Raw genomic sequence first — 20464 nt, 5'->3', positions numbered from 1 at the left:
AGGCTTAGTCAGAAATAGAACCCAGCACCCTTGACTCCCAGCCCAATGCCCAATCCAAAGATATACTATAACCTTTTTTAAAATGTGAAAAGTAATGCTCTAGACATCAGATTTTAGATTTTCAAATGTATTAGAATTCAAAGGACTAGAGTAGTTGTCCCAGTTTTTCAACACTTCACAGTTTGTTTTCTCAAAAAATTCTTAAACAGTGATTGAACCTTGGTCAAACAGGAAGAATTTTGTAACTGGGATTTTTTGTTTATTTTTACTGTATATAACAAATTACCTTGTTAAACCACACTGAATACGCAAAACAGTGATACAAACCGCATATAAAATGGTCAATTTTTTAACAGTCAGCTGAAGTTGCCAGTTATTTATATTTGTGGTATGACTGTTTCTATCACTATTACATTACTCTGGCATTAGACACATAGAAATGTACATGGCATCTTACCAGAAAAAACATTCGCGGCTGCATGACCTTCCTGGAAAGCTTCATCAACGTTCCTTCTTTCAGAAAGACCTGGCAAGTTAAAGCAGATAAACAAATATTTCAAAATTTAGCTGTTCAGGGCACAAAAACTGCATGAATAAGCTTCTCTCTCTAAAATTATTATTCATATAGTGCCATAGGTGTGTATGCAATTTCATAAAAGAGACAAAGTAAAACACATCAAGCACCAATGATCATGAAGAAAGATTTCCTGTTCTGGAATACAAAACTTCTAGACTAGCATTTTTGATAAATCTGTTATAAAAAAATGTACTCCTCCACAATTGTCTGTAGGCATGGTTATAAATACAGCAAATATAAATGTATTAATAAAAGAGGAACCGACTGGAATTAAAAGGTCTGCTTAGAGCAATGTAAAGATAATACTTGGACACTGGAAGAAGATCCCATCTACAATAAATGAACAGGCCTCAATATCAACTGATGTAGCTTCTTATAAGACGTTGATCCTTAACTGCAGATAACATGCACTACCCAAAAGACATGGACTCTATGTTTAAATCATTTAAAATTGGTAATCTATCATGTATGTGGCAGTTCATACCCCTTCCAGAGGCTGAGCAATAGTGCTCCCACAATTGTAGCTTATGGACTCAATTCTGCAAACATCCAAACAAGTAATTTCACTTGTGGGAGTAGTTTCATTGAGATCAGTGGGACTCCTCATTGCAGGGTGATTGACGGAATAAGGATGGGTCCCTAAATCTGCATCTCACTTATTTAGTGCTGTACAAGTCACATTATGAATCAGTTAAAACCTTCAATAAGAAAAAGCCCTAAGTGATTCCACAGAAATTACTAAGCTTCTGCTATTAAAATGTAATTTGGACAAAGGGCTCAATCCTGCACTCCTGAGAGATGCTGATCATCTTCAGTTCCCAATAAAGTCCACAGGGATTGTGCGCTTACACTGGAGGGCAGAGTTTGCTCTAGCTTATTTTTAAGTCTTCTCTCTGACTTCTCATGTTCCAACTGAAGCTGCAACAACATGGTGGTAAATCTTGCTGTATAGCTGCCAACAAAATACATGCATACATCTGCAGGACTTCATGTTCTAAAACTTAGGTTTTCATAAAGTTTTCCTCAAAAATTAAATTGAATCAGCACCAATTAAGCAAGGGATCATTTTTCTCATAGACTTTAGATGATCACGATGGTCCTTTTCAGCCTTAGTCTGACCTCCTGCACATTACAGACCACAGAACCTCATTCACCCACTCCTGTAATAGACCCATAACCTCTGGCTGAGTTACTGAAATCCTCAAATCATGATTTAAAGACTTCAAGTTACAGATTTACTCCAGATCCACCATCTACTCTAGTTTAAACCTGTAAGTGACTTGCATCCCATGGTGCAGAGGAAGGTGAAATACGCCCAGGGTCCCTGCCAATCTGACCTCTGGAGAAATTCCTTCCCAAACCCAAATATGGTGATCAGTTAAACCTTAAGCATGTCGGCAAGACCCACCAGCCAGATACCTAGGAAAGAATTATCTGTAGCAACTCAGAGCCTTTCCCATCTAGTGTCCCATCACTGGCTATTGGAGACATTTGTTGCCAGCAGCCACAGATCAGCTACATGGCATCGTAGGCAGTCTCATCATACCATCCCCTCCATAAACTTATCAAGCTCAGTCTTTAAGCTGGTTAGCTTTTTGCCCCCATTGCTCCTCTTGGAAGGCTGTTCCAGAACTTTACTCCTCTGATGGTTAGAAACCTTTGTCAAATTTCAAGCCTAAACTTGTTGATGGCCAGTTTATATCCATTTGTTCTTGTGCCCACGTTGGCACTACTTCAAGAACTCTTTTCCCTCCCTTGTATTTATCCCTCTGATGTATTTATAGAGAGCAATCATATCTCCCCATAGCCTTCTTTTCGTTAGACTAAAAAAACCAAACTTTGAGCCTCCTTTCATAAGGTAGATTTTCCATTCCTTGGATCATCTTAGTAGCCCTTCTCTGCACCTGTTCCAGTTGAATTCATCTTTCTTAAACATGGGAAACCAGAAATGCACACAGTTCTCCCTGTTTTAATAGTAGATATATATTCTTAGTATCAGTTTAGTCTGCATTACAGTTTCCTTGCTGCAATCTGCTGAATGTCCTTTTGCAAAACTTACCCTTCCTGGTTGAACAATCTCATGATGCCCATTTAAACTGTACTGAATCTGCATGAGCTTCTGAAAATTATCCTGTGGGGGAAAAAAACACACACTTCACCAATAGATTCACCTTTAAATTTAATGAAAATGCATTACACAGTTTTAGCAGAGATCAACTTTCACAATTAGAATACTTACTCCCTGTTTCATGATGTCATTGGCATGATTGGCTACTTCTATGACAACAGCCAGAGCACCTGAAGTGTGAAGGAACAGAATTTAGTTATTCAGACTAGTCAGTGGTTCAGTGTTTAAAAACATATTGTCCCCCACACCCCCGTTTCAGCCGGTGCTAAGGGTCTCAAGAGTGTAACCCAAAGCCCACTGAAGTCAGTTGGAGCCTCTTCATTGACTTCAGTGGGATTTGGATTAGGTCTTAAAAGCTGTGTCCTTGCAAACGACTATCCACTGTGGCACTGCCTTTGTGCCATGATAACTTTAAGAAATGTGGTAGCTAACTGAAATAACGACATTCATTTGGCCAACAAAATTTAAGCTCAAATCCAGTTTACCTGACTCTCACAACTAGTCTCTTTCTTAAATGTGACCACTTGTATGCGTAATATGAGCAGGACTAAATCCCAATGTAATCTCAGCAAAGGGATTTAGCCAACAACGAACTTCTTCCATTGCATAAGTTTCCCTGAAATGTTGGTCACAGAATTCAGAAGATATCCAGTGGAGCCTATCATTGTATTTTTAATTTTCTGTCTTTGGGTTTATTGTTGACTAAGATTATTTTCAAAGTTCAAATCCCATACATTTCTTTTTAAGTGTCCAACGTTTTGTAATCATGTGGTACTGAAGATGTAAAATCTCTAAAAGGGAAAAGTTACCCAAGATGGGAGGCAGTCTGATATCTCTGTTTTCAATAAAAAAACAATACAATGGAAAGAAGTGTTTCAAATTACTGCAGCAACGTAAAGGGAACATGTGAATTACTGCACAGAGCAGCAGTATTTCACATAGAATTCAAGGCTGCAATTCATTCAACTGGAGAAAATAAATGAACTCACTTTATTGAAAGCACAAATACTATGTGGTGACAGATTATCTCTAAGATATAGACCAGCCTCCGAACCACTCAAATACAATTAAGCATCCCAAAGAGTGGAACTGTTTTCGGTTTAGAGACATCCGGTAAAACTATCACTAGACCACTAAAACCAAAACACTATTTTTCTATCTATCCTGATATTTCACAGGTCTCATCACTGTAGCACTTGAGTTCCTGGATTTACACATGTCTGTAACTGCTCAGTTCTTAGTGAAAAAGAAAACAAGTTAATTCATATGATGGCCAAACTTCAACAGAGGTGTTTAAGGCCAGAGCTGGGAATCAAGTGGAAGCATGAATGAGGAGCTCCTGCTTAAATTAATGTAAGGAGCATGTTGGGGTTCTGTTTTATGTTTCTTTCACATAGGAAACAAATACAGCATTCAAATAACCAAAAGACATGGAAATACTGAACATGCCCAATACACATAACAATATAAAGATCAGGATGTCTTTAAACCTAGGGCCTCTCAGACAGCCATGCAGTCAGCTGCACGTGTTGAAGCTGAGCCACAGGAATTTTCTGTCCAAGGAAAGCTGGAGTGAATTAGCTCCAAATAAGATACAGGTGGCTGAACATTTCTTAAAACCTCCTTCAAATATCTGCTGTTAAAACAAATCCATGCAAAAGTATTCATTCATTGACTTCAAGAAAAATTAAGACTGATGAATCCTACAGTAAATTAGCTGGGATTTATTGGGGAAGACAAAGTCCTATGATCTTTTATAGTGTCATGATTTCAAAACAAACCTTAAGATTTTGAAAGTCTAACAGCTATACTCAATAGTAAATAATACATGAAGCAAACAGGTATGAAATAGTATGAAAACTGGTTTTGGAAAGAAGGCTCCTCTTATTTTCTAATGTTTGCCCTACTTATAAGGAGTAACATATGTCCAAGAAAGCAGATTTAGTTTTGAGATATCTAGCCCATATAGATCTTTATTTTCGCAGTTAAAGTGATTCAGTCAACTTTAATAATGTGTTTTTGACTTGTTTTTTAATGTACTGTTGTCACAGGTAATGCCTGGATTACTAAAAATGAAAGATTAGATAATGTTTTCATATGCGGATTTACAGTTTGTCTTCTTCATACATTTGACAGTTCTTTCATTGTTTCCCCTGTATAGCTACAGTTAAGTTTCCCCAATTGTCTTTGACACAGCAACAAGGGAGACAAAAACATTCTAGAATATAAGGAAACGTGATTGCTGAAAGCACACAAGTTTGGCAAAGGAGCTTCAAGTTCAGGTGCAGACCAGACTATTTAGAACTAATTTTTTAAAATTGACTAGATTTCAAGGGGCTGATGATGTGTTACAGCTAGTTTATTCATATTCATTATCAATGCAAGAAAGTTATTGGATCAGCTAACTGACAAAATGAAGATATGAAACAATCTGTACCTATTTACCCCCCAAAAACTGCTCCCTTTGTGTATACAGAGTCATTATCTGCTCGCTTAAACCACAAAAATGGCTCCTTTTTACTTCTACTAGCGTTGCAGAGCCAAACACTGCTGGGAGAGAGAGTTGGACTCCGCTCCTTCCTATGCCTTAATCAAACACTGTTTATTAAGATATAATAAGTTATACCTAAGCAGCCCTACACAATGTAATGGGTGTCACCACAGGCAAAACAAAATGACAATGGATTTGTGCAAATTTAACTAAGGGACCAATATGAAGCCGTGGTAGTGGTGATGATGCATGCACAAGGAGGAAAGAAACTAGAGCTTGAATTTCAGTTCCTGAACTCATTTTATAGGAACAGCTGTTTTTACTTGTAAACTTTTAACATTCTTTATGGGAAACAAAACATGGAATCCTTCGATGTTGCTTTTCATAGTAACTTAAAACGGAATAAAAAAAATGTTTACTGGCTCACTACATTACATACATCTAAAGTTAAAGTTTAGAAATATTCTAATTTCTCATCTTTAACAAGCCGTCTCTTTATTTAATCTAAAGACATACATTTACCTTGAGTATCTCGATAGTCAGCTGATTCTTCTAAAAGATTCTTTAAATAATCTGTATAATAAAGAAAAAATGTAAGAGAAATAAGTTGGGAAAGAACCAGTGTTATAAAAAGAATACGAGCATAAAAATGTACTTTTGGGTAGACACGGGCAATAAGTTACAGCTCCAATGGATTAAAAAAAAACCTGCTGAAATATCACACTCCAAAAACAAGTATTTTAGTTACAGAAAGTATAATGTAATCTCAATAGCAGCACAGCTAAACGATATCTGTGCATCACACAATATTTACATGGAGTGTTTCGGATTAAAAAAAGCAATGATGAGCAGTGAAATAAGTAAAAAAATGTGTTGCCCTATTTTACTTGAGAAGAGAGTTCACAGAAGCCGTGTCTTCAGGCAAATGATATAATTTGTGTAGGTGTTATATTTCAGAACAAATCAACATGCAGCAGTTATCCGTTAATTACTCAGTGTGACAACAGGCACCTATACAAAGCTATACAACATGCACTTATTTGTGTTCAATTTTATACAGATCATGATAGATTTTGAAGAATACGAATGTTACTGTATTTTGTGTTAGTACCCAACCTGATTGTAATAAATAATCAATATTTGACAAAAGAATGTTCTGCTGGTTTTATTATGTGGAAGAATTTTTGTTCCAATAAAAGGAAACATACAAATAAAATTAACAAACGCCAAAATTGTATAGTTTGGCTGTGATCAATGATAAATCTAGTCTTTGCCCACTAGATGGCATACCTGATCTACAAAATATTTACTTTAAGGTTTCAGTCTCTACTTACAAGACAACTAAAGCCAACCTTAAGTGCCACATGAGTTGGGAAAGACTAATATATTTCCCTAGAGATTGCATTTCCTATAATTTTTCATCAGAAAGTACAATGTACTGCCAAAGACACTGTATGTGCCACATTTGTGACAGGCATCTGTTCTATACATTCCAAAGTTTGAAAGTGGTTCAACTGCAGAAGAGATGTAATCAGAAACTTTAAGGAAAACATACAATCTTTTATACATATATGATAATAAATATTGCTATCTAATTTAAAAAGAATTAGTGAATGTATTTGCATTCCGGCCTAAAAGTTTTGTGGAGGATTCTAGTGAGGAGTAAGGCATAAAGGTCAAATGAGACTGGGGAGAAGGAGAGTAGTAGGTGGGTTCTACTGAAGAGGGAGGGAGGGAGGGAGAAAAAGAGAAAAGATTGAATCAACTGGGTCAGAGGAAGACCACCATTTTTTGCTGCACTTGAAGTTCTGTCTGACCATTACTGGGCACTAGCCAATGTATTTTTTTTTTTAAGTGCTTGTCACTTCCATGACACTAAAGTGCTCCCACCACAAAACACAAGTTGTTTCCTTCTTTACATATCCCAAGAAAGATTTTTGTTGTGATGACTTCACGAAATAGTCAACCAAGTCTTGTATTTTTAAACCAATTTGGTTAAATTGGTGCAAACCCCTATACGAACGAACATTTTAAATTGAGATCAGCCATTTTTAAAACCAATTTATCTGAAGTTGATTCCTTACTGACAAGTTAAAAACTGACGATAAGCTATTTTTAAAATTGATTTAGTTTACATCAGAAGGAATCAACTTAAGATAAAATAATGTCATTTTTAAATCAATTTAAAATATCCACATAGGAGTTTAAACACACACACACACACACACACACACACACACACACACACACACACCCCTTTAGTTAAATTAGAGTAAGCTACTGCACAGACAAGGCCTAAGAATGGCTAGATAAAAGCCCAGTAGGATAGGTGACATTTATTTTTAAAAGTTGGTTGCATGTTTTATCCCTCTCCCATCCTCTGCACAGTGCTCATCTTCATAGATTTTGAGCTCTTCAGGGCAGGAACTGTATCTTACTTTACATGTAATGCACAAAATGTGCAAAACAATAATCCAAACAACAAATCAGAGTTAAAACACAGTGTGATGGTTTCCATCACCAGGGACTGAACCAGGGACCTCCTGAACTAAAAGAATGAGCTTGTATTAAAGAGCCAGGTTTTGTAGCTGGCTGCTGTAGCAAACTTGCATCCTCTGTGGACTGAGTAGATCAGGGGATGCAACACACACTGACCATTGTATTACAATGGCACCTTAAGAAAACTATTCATTGTGAATGGCAACCTACATTTAAGACCCAAAAGGGATCTTAAATTCCCAGTGCAATAGGGACCCAAACAGGGAACTGAATATTTCTTGGTGTATACATGCTTTATGGCATACACTAACGTTTTGGCCAAGATAAACAAATAATGACATTTTATATATTGCAATTCTTTTAACAGGTACATTCATTCACTAACAAAACTAGAATTAAAAGTGCTAGAGAACTAAAAGTGCCAGAGAGAAGAGAGAGACAAAAAAGACAAGTCTCAGCATAAATGCATTCATTTGAAACTCTCCAGTCAAAAGTAGAGTGCTGCTCTTATGTTAAAGCTCCATGGAGTATCCAATTAAACTTGCAGCTGCTAAATGCTGAAATAATATTTATGTAATTTTGAATTTAACACTCCTTTGCACATCTGGCTAGTAGCCTCTGTTCATGGCTAAAACCTGTAGCTTCAAAGTAGATTTTGAACAGATGTTTCTAATCTCTCATTTTTCATGAATACACACTGGAAATTTTGTGCTTGCAACAATCTTTCTGTAGTTAATGGCATCAGACTATATGCACAGAAGGGTTTTTCTAGAAATGGATACCATTATATTTTGCTGAAAAGTTATAGTTTAGTACAAACATACTTAACAAGATCAAGCAACTGCATGAACTAAACCCAGCCAATGAGACATGGCCTCTCCTCGTTTAGTTTAAAAAAATTCTAATGATCACTATTTAAGCAAAAAATCTGAATAAGTCAAATTCAGGCATTAGTTACAGAAGACATACAGCATTCTTAGAACAAAATATAGCAACCATAGATGAACTATTTATTGTAAGTAGAATTTCTAAGAGGGGGAGGATGAGAGTTATGGTCTAATTTTCTACTTCCTTCCTATTGCCTGATCGGAGACAGGCTAAAGAGAGCATGAATATAATCATTGAAACCTACTTTTTTAGCTCTCAATTTGCCATGGCCCTAATACGCAAACAGAAAAACTATATTTATTTGAAGTTCCTCAAATGATGTGGGTTTAAATGAGAAGCATCAGGTTTGTGCAGGAGACACATTTGAGTCTACAATGATGATTATCCCTTGGTATGATGGACAGCGAATACCTACAGATTCAGCAGCAGGGCATAGTACAAATAAAACCAAGTAAAACAGAAATGGAGGGTGAGAATGTGCAATGAACTGAGAATCAGCAAGGGAAGAGGAAGAGAGAAGGGAAAGGTTGAGAAAATGAATGAAGAGAACATAGGAAAGTAAGAGGGCTCATCACAGAACAGCATGGAGCACATGAATATTGCACAGCCTCTCTGAGTGATCCTCCTTGGGGAGAGGGCAGTAGGGAAGAATTTCACTTCTTTATTTTCTCACAAGACAGCAGTGGCTTCTAACTATCCCACACAGCAACCTTTTAATACGTATTATGTAAGAATAAAACCGTTAGTATATGGAGAAGTGAAAGCCCATATGATTAAACGGAGGAGCTATGTAATTTGCCAGGAATACAGCTGAAATGCTCCTTTCCTTTGCAGATTTAGGAGCCCATCTGCCTCTGACATTGACAGCTCAGGAGTAACAATATCAAGAAGTGGCAGTAATATTTTAAATTGCTGCAATTGCAAGCATACATGGAAACAGGAAAACAGAAATATATTGTAAAAACAAGACTATCCTATTGACACGGAACACTTAGAACATATCAAAAAGGAAAATCAGCTGTCAACACCAAGAGGTCCAGCAGCTGCATTTCACTGATTTTTCTACTTCTCCCCCACCACATTTTGCCCACTTTGTTGCCTGATGCAGCTACTGAATAGGGAATTTTTCCATGGGCTTTGAACACAGCAACTTTACTATTTAAAATTACCTGTATTCTTATTCACTCGTGATGCCCAACCCATTCTCATGCTGGGTCCAAGTATCTTTAGTGTGTTCTGAAGTCCCAGCAGTGCAAGATTTTTGTGGAGAATATAAGCCAAGTTGCTTTAAGTTGACACAGTGGACAGACCATCTAGCTATGCATAGGGGAGGTGCAAATAATCTCACTTTATGGCCAAGGTGGATATATTGCAATGTGGATTGATACCGCAGGCTAAGCAATAGCAAGGAAAGTATAGTTCTGCCTTTGAAGTTATTTTACTGCTTCTTCCAAGAATGTTATTTAAAAAATAATCAGTATAGATGAGAATCTGATCTTTGAGCTTTCCACCCCTCCCATGGAACAGATAAAAATTCTGTTCAGAAACCAAGACCCTGATCTTGCAATCTGATCCATGCTGGCAGCTACTTACCCCTGCACAGAGTCAATAGGGCTCTACATGGGCACAAAGATCTGCCTGCACAGATCCAATTGCATGAGTTGGCCCTATGATATCAGTCAGACAGAAGAGGATTTACAAGACACTCCAGTGGTTTCCATCAACTCCTCTCCCACATCCCCTGCAATTAGAACCAATGATAAGGAGGAGCCTGTTTTGTTTTTGTTTTTAAAGCCATTGAGTAATGGGATCTCTGTCTCAATTGCATTTATCAGCAAGGTCTTTACTCCTCCCTGTCCTTTAGTTCCACCCCTTTTAATTATGCCTTTGGTCTCTTTTAGAAATCCAGATTCCTCCTCTAAATTTGGAATGAACAGCATTCCCCCTGCCATGACTAAAGTTAGTGTCAGACGTCTTTTTATAAGCTTTTACTTTGCCTTGTACTGTAAGAGACATGAACATTTCCCACTTACAAATAACCCATTTTCATATAGTTTTCCCCACCTTCCCTCTTTGATTTTAATGGAACTAAAAATAAAAGGATTATTTTTAACAATAATTTTGTGACTGCTATGTAACAGTTCAATCTGTACTATGCAGCTGTATCACTGATCTAAGTACTGCAGGGGAAATGACATTTATTGGTTAGCTGCTGCAGAGTCAGAAAAAGGTCATGGAGCATTTTATTTTTGTAGTTACTACATATACAGAGACTATTTTTAAAATTTCTCATCGAGGGACAGTAGCCTGAAAAAAACAAAAACCTAAATATTTAAGAACTCTGGAAGATCCTAAATCCTTGACATTGTCCTTCATAATGCATCTTCCCTACATTCCTAAAACATATAACTTTATAAACCAAGCAATAGGACTTAAAACCTGTAGTTTTTGTTAACAAGAAAACAAGAATTAGGTTACATTTTTGAGAGAGAAGATTTCAGTGGAGGCAAAACATTCTCTTTAAAATTGTATCTAATTTCAGAAAAGAAAAAAAAACAGGATTAGAAGATTTAGTAGTTGGGTTAAAATCTATTTTAAAAGAAAAATATTTTTATTTTCAGTGGTCAGAACCTCTTTTTCCGCATCCTTCTCATGTTTGAAATCAATGGTCTTATCCTGCCCCTAAGGACACAATTGTATTCCACACCTGTGGAAACAGAGCAAACCATAACAAGGTTTGACGTTTATGACTACTGCTGAATTTATCTACCACAAAGTGCATCACTTGGCTGGGAATACCAGCATTTTTCCTGTGTATTTTATGACTGCCAATATTACTGAGGAGAACTTCTAGTTGCATAGTACATTTTAAAAGAGCTTCATACATCTGTAATCAAGTAAATATTCTTTGCAGAGTGTTGTGATGGCCTAGATGCCAATTTCCTGAGACATGTGATGACTGACTTTTAAACTTGTGAGCAACTTGACAGTACCTGTCAAAAGCAGCCTGTACTGGGGAATCCTCTGAACTGGCTTGAGCAGATAGTGCTTGAGTGCCAGACTAGCACAGCGAGGACTCATCTGAAAGACAAATACCCAAAATAAATATCCACAATCCTCTAATAGTCAATTCCCTGCTACCAAAAGAAGTTGTGCCTCTAAATAATTGACTTTTACTTCTGTATACTGCAAAAGCATGCATTCTGTTATCCTGCTTTAACTCCACTGCAGTATATATAAATCTGAGCTGCCTAAATCAGTCCTCAGCTACACACAAGTAAGATTTATCTGTAGGTCCACTTGCTATAGTACTGCTAATAGCTAGATCTGATCATTCCGCCACACAGAACACGCACAAAAATAGTATGTTTCATAAGCTAGGAAGATACACAACAGGCAAACACCGGAATAAGCATCTGCCTTTGTTTTAAGAGCAGAATTACATGAATCTCTCTAGAAATAAGGGAAACTTGTCAACTAGCAGTGAAGGTAACCTGGTGGTATGCTCATTCAGAATCACAATTCTTATCAGTCAGACAGAACTGTGGAGAAGGCTGTAACATTCATTACAGAAGTCTATTTAAGTGGTACAGAGCCGGACCAAAGACACACCAGAGAGGTAAACATTTTTATTCGGTCATGCTCCAATGTTTTAATTGCCTTGGTCAGATGATTTGGCCCTCCCCTATCACTTCTTCCAGTTCAAACTGCCTGAAAATCATTTCTTTTGAGGTGATGCTATTTGTACACGAGCAACACGGACAAGAAGTACCTTCATTAACAGGGATAGGTTTTTGTCTATTTCATTGCTAACTGCTGTCTCCTTATTCTCTCCTACATCCTTTTGCTCTCTCCTCCTCCTCACTTTAGCCTCCTTCTCCCTGCGGCAAGAAGCCTATCTAACCACACACACAAGCACACACACCCACACATCAGGCAATGCCTGGAAGCACCTGATGCTGGCCATGCAAAGCAGACTTATGTTTATGATCGCAGACCTAGTGGGGCGTGGTGAGAAACAGGCCCTCTGTGAAAAGCCAATAGTCATGGTTAAGTTAATGACGTTTCTGCTGGAAATGAAGTCGCACAGTATTGAGCTCAGCAGTTGCTTACTGTGTCAGTCTCAAAACATTCTTTACTGAATTAATCTCTGCCAAAATAGTGAATAATCCTCAAGCGCCCAGTGATGCGTATTCTGGATTGCATGTTAAGAGTTTACACCTCTTCTCTGATTGGTTTTCAAAGGGACAAAGTGAGAGCCTGGCTCTGGTAATTGGTTTTTGTGTGATTATTGCACGTGCTCAGCTTGAGGGCATTTTGGAAGAGGAATTGTTTTGTTTTATTGTCAGGCTCACAGCTGTGAAAATTCTCTTTCCCAGGTTCCATTCCAAGCCAAACACAAGATGTGAAGGACCACATTCTGCCCTGATTTTTTACTCTGCAACACCAATGAAATCAATAGGGTTACAATGATAGAAGTCAGTACATAACTTAATCCAGAGACAAACTTTTAGAAGCAACTAATGATTTTGGTTGCCCATCTTAAATCTCACTGAAAAGGCCTTATTTTTAGAAAGCACTGAACCTTCCAAAAATCAAGCCCCTTTAATATGTCTCAAATTAGACACCCAAAATCACTAGCTATTTTTGCAAATCTAGGCCAGAGTGATTGAATTCCTTCTACCCATTGTTCCCCAACTAAAACCTAGAAACAAAGAAGAAAAACTGCATCATAGAACGATCTTTGTAGCCTCACAAAAGATCACCAGAGTTAAGAAACCAGAAATTAAGATACATCTTACAAAAAAATAAGATACCTCAAAATCTTTAACCACAGCAGCAAAACTAGGGTTCTTCTTGCATTGTTCATCTAGCAGCGCAACATTCTTATCAAATTCTTTGATATAAGTTGAATACATCTTTAAGTAGGGTCCTTTTTTCACAAATATATCAGCGATTCTCTGATGATCAATCCTAAAAGAGAGAACAGAGAAATTAAAACAGCATACAGCTATATAAAAATAAATAATCTAAAATTTAGAAACCAGCAGAGTTGATTTTCTCTGTCACTTGTCATAACTTAGTAGTGGATTAAAAAGAAGGCTTATTAAATAAACAGCTAGTGCTTATCTAACTGGGAAAACCAAAATGTGTATGTTAATTTTATTGTTAAATTTGTAGCTTCTCCTCTCCAAAGGAGATAAGAATTGATATGCTGGCATCTTGTCCTATAGAGTGAAATAGGGAACTCAATTTTCAAACATTGCCAATTTAGTCAGGTGCCTATGGCCAAAAGTTTAAAAGTAGGAACTTAAATTTAGGCTCCTGGATTCATAGATAGGCACTACATTGAGGCCAATGAAAGTGTGAATGCTCAGAACTTCCAAAACATAAGGCCATTTACCTAGATGCTCAACTGTAGATTCAAGGATCTTAACTTTAGGCTCCTATTTTTGAAGAATTTAGCTTTGGTCCAAAATCCGATTGCACAAATAGGCATTTACATGCATATGTCCAATTAATATTAATTCATGAATCTAAATGTGGAATTTGGATGCTCAGTTACCCTCATTTGAAAATTAGATCCTTAGGCTCAGAAGTCAGTTCTGGAGTCTAGAAGGCACATAGATTACAAAAGAGCAAAGCTCTACTTACACTAAAATTCACTTAACTCCATAGTTACATATTAAACTATGGAAAACCTTGCACTCTTATTGATTATTACCAGTGAGACAGTCTCTCTTCTAATTCTCTGAGGAGGTCCCGATTAAGTTCATACAACTGAGGTAGGTAATATAGGATCTGATTCAGGATCCTATCCTCAATCACTGGCTTTCCTAGCTGCCTGGAAGCATGTGCCACTGCATCCCGGAAATCCTGTTGGGAGTACAAAGAGGAAAAAAACTTGCTGAGAAACTGGCTTTCCGGCAACAACACAGATGACAGTATTTCCCTTGCAGACATGCTGCAGAGTGTTACTCATTACAGATGGTGAGGTGGTATCAACTGTTTTATGGTATTGTGTGGCTTTAACTCAGGGCCTGTCAATAAGGGGAGTTATTCCCAGGGGCTGCAGAACTTTCTGACGCAAAAAGTCACATTCCTGGATCTGTACACCGAGTTTGAGCTAGCCCTCAACCACACAGAAACCAGAATGAGAGCTGCATTGACAGTTGAGAAGCGAGTGGCGATCACACTGTGAAAGCTTGCAATGCTGGACTGCTATTGGTCAGTGGGAAATCATGAAGTTGCATAGGCAGAGTTTGACTGCTTAATTTGGGGGGCAGTCACCGTGGGCGGTTCGTGAACTGCCTCAGCCTGTTGGGAGGAGGCTAGCCCCCGGCCCTGCCCCCTCTCCTGTCACAGCCCCGGACCCGCTCTGAGTGGCCCGAGCAGGAGGCACCAGCCAGACCGGCCAAGTGGCCGCAGTGCTGAAGCGCCCCAGCACCAGTGGCAGGCGACCCAAGCGCCCCTGGAGCCTGTGCCCCAGAGCTGTGCCGCCCCAACCCACCCCAGCCCCAGGCTGGCTGGTCCATCCCAGCCCTTGGAGCGCTGACGGCCAGCCCCAACCCAAGGCCGGCTGGCGGCACAAGTGCCCCCGGAATGCTGGCCCACCACAACAGCAGCCCACCCCACCCCTAGGCTGGCCCCAGCCGGTTCGCCCCAGCCCTTGGAGCACCACAAACCCAAGCGCTCCCAGTTGTCAGAGCAACGCCGGTCCCCCTGCCCCTAGGCTGGCCAGTAGGAGGCCAGCCCGCCAACCCAGCCCTGGGCTGGTCAGTTCACCCCAACCAGCCAGCCACGTCTCGCCTGGTCCCCACTGAAGCCCTCCTGCTCACCTCCTGACGGATCCCCACTCCTAGCCATCAGAAATTTGGAGGGGCAATGCCCCCCCCATTCACTCCCCAAACTCCACCCATGTGAAGTTGGAAAGTCTACAGTGGGGGCCATTGTCTCCTGCTACACAGGACTGACTCTCAGCAAGGCGCAGGACATAGTGGATGGATTTGCAGCACTGGGGTTCCTGATCTGCGGTGGGGTGATAGACAGCATGTATATCCCCATTTGTAGGGAGGTGGACTGGTGCCAGAGTATATCCACAGAAAGGGCTACTTTCCCTTGATTATGCAAGTGTTGGTGGATGACTGGGGATGCTTCACCTATATCAGTGTGGGCTAGTCAGGGAAGGCACATGATGCTTTCATCTTTAAGAACACAGGACTGTTCAGAAAGCAGCAGCAGGGACGTTCTGTCCTGACTGGCGGATTACCATTGGTGATGTTGAAATGCCGGTTTCTCTACAATTAATGGTGTTTTTGGTAGCACTAGGCATTCAACAGGATATGTTACGAAGTAATAAAGATTAAATTATTTCAAAAAATTAAAAATGTATTGCATAACAAAACAGTGCAAAGACTATTGTGCAGTTAAAAATGATACAATGCAAACTTATAAAATAAATGAATGGAACAGAACTTTAAAATTAGAACGCTAGACAAGCATTCATGCCCAATTCAGTCCATTTCTGCCAAACACATCAACCACAGCAGCAGCGGTAGGGATGTGTCCCATGATGCCACATTTGGAGGGGTGGGGGTAAAGAGCAGCTGAAATGCAGTTCTTCATTGACTGCAAAGCAAGGTGAGCCTGTTGACATGCAGGTCCAACAATCACAAGTCGGCAGCATCTGTCTTTGCTGTCTAAGAACCCCATTATGTCCTGGTGCATCTCCCTCTCCTTTTCCAGCTGGGACTCCTGGGCCTCTCTCCTGTCCCCACTTTCCTTCTCCAGGCCTTCTACTATATTCAATTCAGCCCTCTGTTCAAGATCGAGCGAAGCACTGGCTTTTCATCAGCGTTCATGTTGCACTCCCTGTCAGCCGGGGAAGCTAATGATCCAACCAGTGGACCAAATTCGATGATGGATCCTGGTAACATGCCGCATGAGGCGCATTGTGTATATGCTAAGAAGAACTGGCTATTAAGATCTCACTGAATGTGTCTTCCCTAATCTGCTTCTTTCTTCTCCTCCTCAGGGTCAGGCACGCACAGGTGTGGAGGGGGAACCCCTGAAGGCAACAGCAGCAGCTGTACATAAAACAGACAGACGTATCACTTCATTTACAGTCACAACAGAAAACAAAAAAGATATGCTTCAGAACTCCCCTCTCTCATTGCCATAAAAGTTTTAAATCAGACCTGCCGATTGACATTTCAGGTTTGGAGTGCCTCTGCACAGCACCACTAGCTAGCCACAACCATGGTCACGGTGGCCTGCTGGGGGGGCAGGTAGGAAGAGGAGGGAATTATTTAGTTTCATAAAATAAAAAAAAAATCAGCCCTTATTTCCATGGGTACAAGCACAGGGCATTGGCACTGAATGCTGGCATCATTTCCACAGGCAGTGGTGATTTTAGCTGATATCTAGAGCACAGTTCCTGCTGGCATCCTTAAGCCGCCCAGGCCCACATGCCATTAGTCTGTTTACTACAGTAATGTCACTGTGGAAAGGCATGGGATCATGTTCTACTGAGGAGGAAGAAATAAGGCAGCCCTCTCCAGAAGCCTTCAGGAAAGGACTGCATAATACCTCCACGGAAGATCTCATCAACTCCGCTCAGGAGGATACAAGGGACATCCTAGTGTACATAAACAAGCTACTCCACATCCCTTCCCCCATCCTCCCAGCTTAACCCTACAGGGGGATGAAAAGCAGATAACTCTACCCCTGTTTGTTGTACCTCTACCTCTTCTCATAGGAGGAAAACAACAGAAAGCAGATATCTGTGGGCTGGGTGCCATCTTTACGTTTAAACTTTATAAGGGTGGATGCATGCACACACTTACCCAAGGTTTCTTCCCCTAGATCAGGGTCGTCCATGGTTGGCTGGCAGAACTGGCTAATGGAGTCTCAAAGAAATCCTGGCTCATTGCATGGCTGGACTCCCCCGCCACATGTCACTCCTCACTGTCAAAAGCAAGGGTATCTGTCATGGGCTCCTCCCAGGTACCCACGGTGGTCTGGAGGGTGGAGGTGGGATCTCCACCAAGTATGGCATGCAGCTCATTATAAAAGCAGCAGATCTGCAGCTTAGCACCAGATTGACTGTTGGCTCCACAGCCTTGTGGTATGCCTTTGCTTTCATCTGGCACTACTGCTGACCCCTGTCGTCCTTTCACCTGCATCCATCTTCTGCAATCTTTTCGTAGATCTTGATGTTTTTACAGCTGGTCCGTAGCTGTTCTTGGACAGGCTCTTCTCCCCACAGGCCCAGGAGATTCAGTATCTCCTGTCTACTCTAGGCAGGAGTGCATCTAGAAAGTGTAGCCAGCACAGTTGGTTGGGCAGTTGCACACAACAAAGGAGAGCTATTAGGTGTGCTCACCAAGCAGGGCAATCAGGAAAAGGCATTACTAAAATACGCCTATGCATTAATCCAACCTTGGTTTTGGGTTTGTTTGTTTTTTAAATGAGTGCCGGACTCTGACAGCAATACCCCACATAGCGCAAACAACTCTTAAGGGTGGGGTGGCGTATGGTCTTCGTGACTCCCAGAGCCATCACTGTTGGGCATTAGGGGACAGCTGCTGGAAGACTGTTAGGGTCAACATAGGTTGTGCAGTGTTTACACTTGTACTACCTTGACCACAGTATGTCGACCATGGCTCAGTGCCATTCGGGAAGACGGTTTTACTGTGTTACTATATAACAAGATGCCTATGTTGGCAGGAGACAAAATTTGAGTGTAGACACATGCACAACTAGGTCAACTCTTTGTAGCAGAGACCAAGCCTTAGAGAAAACTAAGCATATAAGGACACAGAGGCTATTAGGGTTTTTTGTTTGTTTATTTTTAATATTATAAATCATTTGGCACAATCAAAATATTTACCTACTTTGGGAAAACTTGATTGCTCATCCTAAAAGACAGTACATTCTCTATGCTAAAAAACCTCCCAGGTCAGACCAGGCTATCATGTTTATTTGGCCATCACGGAACGTATTGGGTGAAAAACCTGGCCTCACTCAAGTCAATGAGAGTTTTGTCATTGACTTCAATGGGGCCAGGATTTCACCCATGGTGAATATCTACCATTGGGTCTTGAGTACCTTTTCTACTACTTACAATGAAACTTACACAATTTTTAAAAATCGTGTAACACCACTGTACCTTACTTAAACAGTTATTCAACAGTGTATGATATGAGCTGAGTCAATGTCTAGGATGTCAAACGGAGGAAAATCTGAACTACAAGCCCTAGGTTCCTCAGAACCATAGCTTCTGAGAACAACACTCCCCTGGAGCTGAGTGCTGCTGGGGTGGAGGAGGTTGAGAGGACACTTCACAGCAATGCTGACCAGCTCTCTCAATTAGCAGTTCCATCAGTCCAGCACCCTTCTCCAGACCCATCCACCCAAACACCCCCATCCCCCTCACCATCTCCCAGCAATACCCCCAGTATCTACCATGTTTTCCCACCATGACCCCAATCCCATGGTTGCATTGGTCACAAAACACTGGAATTGGGCACTTTATGGCATGCAACTGCAGGTGGTTTTTGGACAGTGAGTAGAAAGGCTGAAAGTGGGGAGGGTTGAAGCCCCGGGCGGCTGGACCCCAGCTCCCAGTGGGGAGGGCTGAGGCCATGGGCGGCTGGACCCTGGCTCCTGATGGAGTGCGGGAACTAGGGGGTGGGAAGGGAGTAGCAGCCTGCAGGGCTCCCGGAAGCTTATGGGGCAGCCAGGCTCCCGGCAGGGAGCTGTCAACGGAGCTGAGAGACAAAGCTCTCAGCTTCCCACACTGCCCCTCGTAGGTTGATGGAAGTGCTCCTGGTGAGGATGCACATCACTGACCCATGGAGGGCAGTGTGGACATCAGCCACTGCAGTAATTAATGTGGTTGCTGTAAGTTGACCTAACACAAGTCGACTTATCTTTGTAACGTAGTGTAGACAAGGCCTTGGCTGAGCTAAAAATAGCGAGATCCAACAGTATTCTTATCCTGTCTTATATATCAGACTCAGTGCATTTCTGGTCTCAGTAAGGCCGTCTACATTCAGCCATGAAATTGACAAGGCTGCCCTGGTTTCCAGTGGGGAAGCAGGCAGCAAAGCCACCCAGGCTTCTCCCCTCCCTGTTCCCTGCCAGAGGCAGGGTCCATCCAGCTGCGGCTTCTCGCCCTGCTCCCAGACTGTAGGGGGTCCAGCCACCCAGGACTTCTCCCTCACACCCAGAGTGGAGCGGGGTTCAGTTGCTCAGCTCTCCAGGGGAAAGGAGGGAGCTGGGCTCTAGCTGCCCAGCTTTCTTGTAAATTTCATGGCTCCAGCCCAGCTGTGAAATTGACAAGAATGACAGCCAACAGCCCACATAAGGAACACAGTGTCTACACTGACTCTGCCTCACCCTAACTACACCAACATAAGCCCTACACCTTTTGTTGTGGTGGTTTTATTATGTTGGTATAGCAGGGGAGTTAAATCAGCGGGATGAGCATTGCAGCGTGTACACCTCCACTGTTTTGTTGACCAAAGCTCACTTCTGTCAACAAAACTCTGTAGTGTAGGCCAGTTCGAAGTGTGCCAGTTACAAAACTGGATGTATTTTGCTCAAAGCTCTTCAGAACTCCTGTAAATTCATTTGGGCTGTATTAGTCATTGCAACTGCTGGTATCGTTTGAGTGTTAAGCAGTACCCTGAAGCAGTGTTTCACAAACAATGGGTCCCGATACACCAGTGGGTCATAGGAAGGTTCTAAATGAGTCATGGGCCCAGAGGGAGGCCTGGGGATGTGGGATATTGGCGAGTAAGCCCGCGCTGCACTCCCCCCCCAGAGCAGCTGCTCCTGTCCGAGGAGGCTGAACCAGGCTCTGCACTCCAGGCAT

General features: G+C 41.1%; 1 protein-coding gene across 1 annotated transcript in view; it reads right to left on the bottom strand.

The window, feature by feature from the left end:
• Positions 1-20464, bottom strand: part of FGD6 (FYVE, RhoGEF and PH domain containing 6) — a 103211-nt gene that overhangs the window by 30800 nt on the left and 51947 nt on the right. The window contains exons 6-12 of the mRNA XM_067559791.1: positions 14309-14460; positions 13401-13557; positions 11577-11664; positions 5719-5769; positions 2817-2875; positions 2637-2708; positions 458-526 (exon numbers count right to left, since the gene is read on the bottom strand). Of these exons, the coding sequence (XP_067415892.1) occupies positions 458-526; positions 2637-2708; positions 2817-2875; positions 5719-5769; positions 11577-11664; positions 13401-13557; positions 14309-14460 (648 nt within the window). The remainder of the gene's footprint in view (positions 1-457; positions 527-2636; positions 2709-2816; positions 2876-5718; positions 5770-11576; positions 11665-13400; positions 13558-14308; positions 14461-20464) is intronic.

Source organism: Emydura macquarii, unplaced genomic scaffold (assembly GCF_026122565.2).
Source record: "Emydura macquarii macquarii isolate MOO-44397 ecotype Brisbane River unplaced genomic scaffold, CSIRO-AGI_Emac_v2 contig_2205, whole genome shotgun sequence".
NCBI lineage: Eukaryota > Metazoa > Chordata > Testudines > Chelidae > Emydura > Emydura macquarii.
The sequence above is the reverse complement of the archived record's forward strand: the minus strand, read 5'-3'. Positions and strand labels throughout refer to the sequence as shown.